The sequence below is a fragment of the Adiantum capillus-veneris genome, chromosome 11 (assembly GCF_014529385.1).
Source record: "Adiantum capillus-veneris isolate H3 chromosome 11, ASM1452938v2, whole genome shotgun sequence".
Classification (NCBI taxonomy): Eukaryota; Viridiplantae; Streptophyta; class Polypodiopsida; order Polypodiales; family Pteridaceae; genus Adiantum; species Adiantum capillus-veneris.
In genome coordinates, this window is record NC_140941.1 from 156,131,594 (window position 1) to 156,140,697 (window position 9,104).

Below are 9,104 nucleotides of genomic sequence, written 5' to 3' on the forward strand. Positions count from 1 at the left end.
TATGTTCATACTCGATGCCAAATGATTTAACAATCACACGCTCAAATGGTCCTATTGGATTCTCCAACCTGCCAATTGCAAATTCATTCACGTCCTTCAGATTGTAGGTTTTTCCCACTTTTCGCATATGGATTTTGTCGTGATACTCACACCTACCCCGGTATCTATTGGGAGGGTGGTATTACCTTTGTCATCTTCACAGTACTTTCCTACCTTGTTAAGAGGCACACGAAAGGTGTTCCGAGATGCGGAACAAGAGCATGTTGCTGAAGATACATTACCGGAATGAGCCCACACCCCTACTTTAAATCTTTTTGCAAATGTCATAAAGCCTAGTAACATATTTTATCAAACACATCTATTTTTGTGGGTTCATTAGTGAGTCTCAATCTCTAAATTACTCAAGCCCATTAGTAAGTGTCCGGTGGATACATGTGTACTCATTTGGAAAATCTCTATATAAGTGAATGTATGTAGGGATTTGGTCTACTTTTTGGCCATTTGAGCAAGTTAAGCCTTGTGAAGCATTGAACTCTAGCTTGCACAAGCTCCATAGCTTGCTTGTACTCTCAAGCTCTCTCTCTATTGTAATCCAATGAACAATCTAGCTCCACTATTAATCAATGACATAGGTAAACATTCAAGTTCGATACTCGGTCACGAAATAACCATGTATACTTGCATGGTGGAAGACCAAAGGACCCACAACTGCAACTAACCTTCCACTCCTAAGAACAACCAAAAACTCAAAAACATAAAAAGTCAAAAGAGAAAAACATAAAAACATCTAAAAAACTTTGAAAAATCGTTCAAAAAATAGTATTTTATGAACTTATGTTCAGGGCGATTTGTCTATAATCATCTTGAAGCGGAAGTTGCATCCTGGGTACCAACGTGAGGGAGTGGTACTTAGTCCATAAGCAGTAAGTTAGAGAATATCTTCGAAGTGTCTTCAGACTCTCAAATAGATACACTCTCTAGAACCAGTAGTGGTACATCAATGGATCAAGATGAATCCAGAGACATGCACCCAACACACTCTACTATGAGTGGTGCAAGGTCAAAAAATCCGTTTGATGATGCAAACTTGGATTTGGAAAATAATATCAAACTCCATTATGTATTCACTATGAAGATCCCATGCACAGATACACTGTTAAAGTAGCTGATATCTTTTTGTATTTGAGAACGCTCCTTGGATTAACTACCAAGAGAGTCAATACATGGGTCGACATGGATCGCGCTACATTGTGACTGAATATCTTGAAAAAGTGGATACTTTGGGGACAGTCAAAAGGTACACACACTTTTTTTGATCCTCTTAAAGAAATCTTTGAAGAGAGAGAGAGAGAGAGAGAGAGAGATAACACACACAAGTTTCAGAGAGAGAGAAAGGGAGAGAGAGAGAGAGGGAGGGAGCGAGCTTTAGTAGTTCTCTCTCTCTCACACACACACACACGTGCAGCTAACGGTCTTGAATTTTGGATTTTTTTTCATACCATTCCTCCATGTGGCATACTACAAAACCTGACAAGTTGTTTATAAGATTCAACCGTCTGCCATACTTTGGTAGGGTTTGTTCAAGATGAGCTCGACGAAGCGAAAGCAGGATGCAGAGGCACAAAAGGCAGATGCACATGAGAGAATAAACTTTATGTTAATCAAAAGAAAAGTGAGTTTTTCTTACAAGAGATTTAGTATTTAGGTCACATTATCTCTCAAGATGGCATCCAAATGGATCCATCAAAGTTAGAGGTAATAAAAGCATGGCCTAAACCAAGGAATCTTCATGAACTAAGAAGCTTTATAGGTATGTGTGCATACTATAGAGGCTTCATAGAAAAGTTCTCACAAATCGCGGGACCATTACATGACCTAACAAAGAAAAATGTTAGGTATACATGCTCTGCTAAGGAGAACAATGCTTTCAAAAATCTTAAAGAAAAGCTTATCTCTCAACCTGTGCTTACACTGCCAGATCTCTCAAAGCCATTTGAGGTCCAATGTGACGCTTGTGGTGATTGCCTTGGAGCTTTTTTGCTTTAAGAAGGGCACGCCATAGCCTATGAAAGTCAAAGGCTCGACCTTGTTAAGCAAGCTATAGGCATATATGAAAAGGAACTCCTCGCAGTTCTACATGCCTTAGACTCATGAAGCACTATTTATTGGGGATTCCTTTCATCTTGCAGACGGATCACCAAAGTCTTTACTTCATGACGCAGATCAAGCTCTAAATGAGGTGGAAAAATTTCCTTTCACAATTTCATTTTCAGATTGCTCACATTGTTGGCAAGCATAATCAAGTAGCCGCTGCACTCTCAAGACGACCGAGAGTGAATGCGGTTTCCATAGAAACTCACAATGATCTATCTTCTATGATAGATGAGTATGCTATTGATCACGATTTTAGAGATGTGATTTCAGCCCCCGGGGGATTCACTAGTAGTACTAGGAAGACGTCACCTGCGTGCACCAAAACTGCCATTTTACCCCCTATATACGGTACCCTCCTTTGTAAAATCTACCTTTTTGGCCTCATAAACCCCCACTATTGTACACTCACATGACACCATACGGTAATCCTTAATGAAGACCCTGGGTTTTAGCCCTTGCATTAGGGAAGAAAGAGGAACCATTTACTTTACAAGATGGTTATCTTATCTATGGCAATAGACTATGCATTACTAACTCTTCACATGAGAAAGTAATGTATGAATCTCATGCTCCTCCTTATGTGGGGCATAGAGGGATTCAGTCTACCCTAAAAGGGATTGAAACATATTTCTATTGGCCTACCATGAAAGCAAACATACAACAGTATTTTTCTAAATGTGTGGTATGCCAAAAGACGAAGTTTGATATAGGGAAGCAACCTGAATTGCTTCAACCTTTGCCAATGCCTAATTCACCATGGGAGAGCATATCCATTAATTTTATCTTTGGATTGCCTAAGTCTATCCATGGGAATACACGAATATGGATGGTAGTAGATAGGTTCAGTAAACAAGCTCATTTTATACCTGTCAAAAAGACTATCAAAGCCCATCAAATGGAAACCCTCTTCATTTCACAAATCTTCAAGTACCATGGCTTGCCAATGTCCATAGTGTCGGATAGAGATCCTAAAATGACCAGTACTTTCTGGAAGGGTCTCTTTGAGAATTTAGGGACAAGGCTAAACTTATCTTCGGCCTATCATCCGCAAACGGATGGCCAAAGTGAAATAGCTAACCTAACAATTTTGGATCTACTAAAAGCCTATGTAACGAAAGTAGATCAAAGGTCTCAATGGGAGAAGTACTTACCCTTAGTGGAGTATGCCTACAATAACATTGTACATACTTCCATGGGAAGAGCACCTTTCGAGGTAATTGAGGGAAGATTAAAAATTCCCTTGCTACTTAAGGTACACGGGAAGATCTTCGCTACAGATGAGTATAGCCAAGACCTATAAGAATCTTTCCAAAAGATTAAGGATGCTATCTCTATCTCATAGCAAAGGCAAAAGGCTGCTGCTGATAAGCACAGAAGGACCCAAGACTTTAAAGAAAATGATTCGGTCTTACTTAAATTTCCCAAGGCTCGATTAAGGAACACGATGGGCAAGAATCCTACGGGACACCAAAAGTACTATGCTAAGTTAGCAAAAAGGTACTATGGTCCCTTCCAAATTCTTAGGCCAATCAATGAGATGGCCTATCAACTGAAGTTGCCCAACCATTGGCTCATACACAATGCTTTCCATGTAAGCCTACTAAAGCCTTACAAAGGAGAGCCACTTCAAGAACCAACTATTGAAGACCCATCGGAATTCGAGGACCAAGAAGAGGTGTTGCAACCCGAGTCCATTCTTCGACATGAAGACAAGGTATTAAGAGGCGGTAAGACTATCCGACGATATCTTATTAAGTTTAAGAATTATCCTTTTGAAGATACTAGATGGATGCAACGCATACAATTAAAGGATAACCTAAACCCTGTCAATGCTTACAATGCTTCCCTAGGGTAATCAAATGTACAAATGCTTAAAATGAACAAAGTTTTTGTCTTATAAGACTCTCTTTTTCTTTATTGTGCACAAATGTGAAGTAGTATGCATTCTTAGATCAAGTTTGTGGAGACGACGTCTCCCAAACACCAAGTAGAGCTTGTCACTCTACTATGCAAGATTGATAGGACTAATGTGCAGACTTGCTTGCGGCAGCTTAGGCTCTCAAGCGCCAAATGTATTAATCATCCATTCTAGAATGATGTCGTAGGGTAAGATAGGGATCCTCTACCCACTAGAAAAAGGACTAATGAATAGGTCTTATCTTCTCTACCCCATAGTCGAGGACGACTATGATTTCAAGAGAGAGGTAATGTCATAATAAGTAATATCTAATTCTCCTAAATGATTTTCTCATGTTGAAGTGATCATTTAATATGGGGAAGTACCAGGGGAGAAAAAGCTAGAATATTGGTTAAGCTGGTAGACCGACCACAATAGGGATCCAAAGGAGGGAAAATAGGGATCCAAAGGGGGGGTCATCTGCAAAAGAGCAATGTGCAACAATGGGCTTTAAAGACTTCCAAAATGCTAAGGTTCCAAAATTCAAGGTTGTGTCCAAAGGTCAAACACTAGGGAAATTGGATGCTTTGTGTGTGTACCAAAAAGTCTTCAAAATTCCTACAAAGGAGGGGGCGAGCCTTGCAAGTAGGGGATGAGAGAGAAACACACACACACACACACACACACACACACAATCACAAGCTTCCTTTACACAAAGGGAATGAGCGACACATGTCAGCTCCCTAGCCTAGATGCCCACAAGGTGCACCAAATCCTATTGGATGGTCATTGAGGTGGACCAATGAGAATTAGGCTAGAGTAAATCTAGTTTAAGTAATTTAAAAACACTTAACAAAAGAATCAATAAGAATTAAGCTCTCTAGAACACTATTGGACAATCTCCTAAGGGGTCCAATGAGCATTCAACATCCCAATGGCTTGTGTGCTTTCTATTGGCCAAAAGACAAAGGGGTCCAATGAGAGTTTAGTTGCATTAATTAATTACCTAAATCTCTCACAAAAGGGGAAAGGGGGACACATGCCAGAAGGCTATCACTTATGCTACTTAATTCTCATTGGTTAAGCTTGGAGAGGTCCAATGGGGTGGCAGCATGAGTAATTTGCATGAGGGGTCGACCAAGAGAGAGAGGGGGCTGAATTTCTAAAGGCATTATTACACAAACTCTCTCTCACTTAGCTCATGTGTGAAGCAAGAAGACTCTCTCTCTTCTTCTCAAGCTTTAATGGAAAGCTTATCACCTACTCCAAGCTTGTGAGAAGGGAGGCCTACACCAACAAGTCTTGGCTTTGTGATGCAAATCCAACCAAGAGCCAAGCTTCAATGCATGCTCATCTCCTCTACCATGCTAATTACTAAGCTATGCTATACTAATATGAGTGATTATGTGAGGAGATGTACATCTTTCTCGTAAGACTACTCCTTCTTCCTCTCAATCTACTCTCATACCCCGCTAGCTCTCACCATCTTCGAAGGTGTGTGAGGTCTTGGGTCTGAGACCGTGAGGGAATTGATGTTGTGTTTTATAGGTGTTTTTCTTAGTGCTTGAAGCTTCCATCTTCATTGCACTAGCTAGTTATTGAAGGAACACAAAGAATTGTATTGTAAAATATCTCTCTTGATGGGGGAAACCTATAATACAAAGCCTTTTGGAGGGGGGACCGGCTCCATGTAAATCCGGTCCTCAATTGTTATCAATAGCTTAATTTCTCTCTCTTTTGAAGTATTGCTCATGCCTATCTAACTAGGTGTTATGCTTTTTGTTGCTCTCTCCACCCAAGCACTCTTGTTATGCTCATTAGGAATCTATTCTAATGAAATGCTCACTATGTTCATACTATTTTCCGTTACACATAAGTCACTAGGCCATTAAATGTTATAGAGGCACGCATATCGCTTTTTGATGCTGTGATCTCTCCTATTGGCTTTGCTTAGCTCTGGTCTTCCCTTTACTTTTTGTGCTCTTGGCCTTGCTTCTCTGAGAATCCTGAACGTTTGAAGTATGTGAAAATTATGATGGGTGATCTAGCACCAATGGAAACAATAGAGCCGATAAGGAGACCAATGGGAAGGGCACACCCAACTCCTTCCGACAGAACAACAGCTAGGGGGCCAACTTTTCCAACAGAAGTTCCACCAGTGGTGGCTGAACGAAACTATAGAGCACCCCCGATAATCCCTAGAGATCATAGAAGACCGACAAATCCTATATTACCTAGAGGACCTCCTAGAGCACCGCCTAGACCAAGGAATCCTAGAGTAGAAGAGCCTAGACCGAGGGGTCGAGATGGACCTCGAAGACATGAGGACGAGTACACTAGGAGAGTAAGACCATCTACATTGCAAAATTTAGTAAAAAAGTATGATGGGTCAGAGGATCCGTATGACCATATTGCTGTAGCAAGATTACTTTTGGGTTGGTGACTCGGATGGTTGCAATGGATGCTCGTACAGGATACACGGCTTACTGGCCTTGACACACACAAGTTTCATAGACAGAGAGAGAGAGAGAGCTTCGGTAGTTCACACACACACACACACATTGTACACACACGTGCAGCTAACGGTCAAATTCAAGGGAAAAAGACTTGAATTTTGGATTTTTTTTTCCTCCACGTGGCCTTCTTGACGAATAAGATTCAAACGTCTGCGATACTCCCCCCGCGACGAGTTGTTTATAAGATTCAAACGTCTGCGATACTTTGATAGGGTTTGTTCAAGATGACCTCGGCGAAGCGAAAGCGGGATGCAGATGCACAGAAGGCCGTGCATTTGGCAGAAGCAGAGGAGCAGCTCTTGCTACTGCAGCGTAAACTTGCCAGACGTGACCAGCTTGACGAGCGGAAGGAAAATCTACGTTCCGCTGCGGTTATTCATACATTAAATATCGTAAAATCAGAAAGTGTGGACAGGGGGATGTTCGTTGTATTAGAGAAGATCGAATCTCAACAAGAGGAGATAAAATCTCTAATACAAGCAGAAGGGCTTGATGAAGTCGGGACCATCCGTTCCCAGATCAAGGAGATCAAAACTCTAATAACAAAATGCTTGGCTTCATTAGCTTTTAATGCGTATGTCTAACTCTGCTGCATGCAGATCTCTCTCCTCCGACCTACATTGACAGGGTCCTTTCTGAGGGGTCCCCTTCGACTGTGGAGAAAGAGGGACTGTACAAGGTTCAGATGCGGGCCAATGAGCCGTTATATGAGTGCTGCTTCCCTGCTGTTGCAGAGCCGCCTCTTCCCCTCTCGTTAGCCCACCCCTTGTTTGGGGAGTTTCTTGATGATTTCAGCAATGTGAGTGCCCCACTTGATGATGATGTGTGCAACTTTGTCGTACAGCTTTGCTTCAGTGTGTTAGGGAGGGCGCAGGTGTTTCATAATGAAGCAGAGTTCCAGATTGCTTTTAACCGAAAAATGGGAGGTTTTCTTGGTCATACTGTTGCAGTAGATATGATTACATGTCAAACGAAAAAAGTTATGACCGATGCAACAGTAATAGCAGGTGACAACTGGGCAGCCTTGGGGGAGCTAAAGTTGGAAAAGGGAGGCACATTGGCGCAGGGGCTTCAATCTTTTGCCTTATATGTCGGCTCACTACATGCTGAAACAGAGCTGCTTCCATGCTTCTTCATTGAAGTCATCGGTGCCACCATGAGGATAGGAGGTCTCGTCTTTTTGGAGAAAGTGGCATGGCAGCCTCTCACTCCCTTCATGAACTGCTTCTACACTGAGCATGACCGGACGGATATGGCTACACTCTGCAGGGCCATGTGCGCTTTGAAGAAGGGACTAACTGCCTTGCACTCCTACTATATAGAAGCACATCCATCGGTTAACACAATCACCCCCAAGGATATTCCCTATCCTTTGCAGGGTAGGCGGAGTGTCAGGATTGGCAACAAATTGATCTTCATTGTCACTCGTGACGATGGAGAACGCAGGATCTTTAAATATTGCAGGCAGTATGGAGAGGGAAGTCCATAGGAGCTGGGCAGAGGCAGGCTGGGCCCCCCTTTTATATGATTGTAAGCCAATCGCAGGGGGCTGGCTGGAGGTGGAGATGCAGTATCTTGCAGATTGGAACCCTTCTTTGTCTTTGCTCAAAGCTATGGATGGGGCTGCAAAGCACGAACTACAAGCAGCAATAACTACAGCATTGAAACGAGCTTTATCCATCCCGATTGACGGCTGCCAAGTAGCACATGGCGATATGAGGCCACCCAATGTCTTGATCAAAAGAGACGATGAGGGCGGCTTTGACATCAAATTCATCGACTTTGATTGGGCTGGGAAAGTTGGTGTCGCCAGGTATCCTCCTTTTATGAATACAGAGCTGCCATGGCATCCACAAGTGGGAGCAGGAAAGCTTTTGCAACAAGACCATGACACATGGTGGCTGGAGGACAAACCAGGTGCCATTTCACCCTCTAACCAAGTGAAGGTCACTGGATGAGGAGCCATATGAACCTCAATTTCATGTACGGCTTCAAATTCAAGGTGGTAGGTGAAAGTTATGGCATTTTTTAAGAGTTGTCCTAGCGTATTTTGGTGCGGAAATCCAGTTGCAAGGTACCTCTACCTCTAGATTTTTCCATGATTAATCCAAGTTAAAATTTTCTTTTTTCTTAGGGAAATATGTGAAACATGACTAGTTTTTTTGGTGTTTTTTTTTGTAATAATGATTGCTTAGGGAAATATACAACTTTAATTATTTATTATGTGTTTGGAGTGAACCCTAATCTAAGGGTATCCCTTGTGTTCTCTCAACGTTATTAGAGCATGGGTCTTTCAAGCTTCAACTGATTTTCAATCCACACCCTACCCCAAGAGCGTGGCTCTACGTCCATTCTTCTTCAGCTTAAAGGCATGACCCTATATAGAGACATTCTCTAACCCTTCAGTACTGGCTTGATATATCTCATGGTTGTAACTTGTGTATAAAGTTCATGTCCCTCGTCAATTTGTTGTTAAATTCTAATTATGTGTGTGTTGTCATATCATGTGAAAGAACACTAACCGAGGTGATGGTGCT

General features: G+C 42.0%; 1 protein-coding gene and 1 pseudogene across 1 annotated transcript; both read left to right on the forward strand.

Annotated features, from left to right (window-relative positions):
• The first annotated feature begins 6,791 nt into the window (after positions 1-6,791).
• LOC147448280 (uncharacterized) lies at positions 6,792-7,979 on the forward strand (annotated as a pseudogene).
• A 21-nt stretch (positions 7,980-8,000) lies between these two features.
• On the forward strand, positions 8,001-8,856 carry LOC147448281 (uncharacterized). Its single transcript, XM_086524543.1, has one exon. It carries the CDS (start codon positions 8,001-8,003, stop codon positions 8,523-8,525), a length of 525 nt encoding a protein of 174 aa, XP_086380669.1. The 3' UTR covers positions 8,526-8,856.
• Positions 8,857-9,104: the final 248 nt, after the last annotated feature.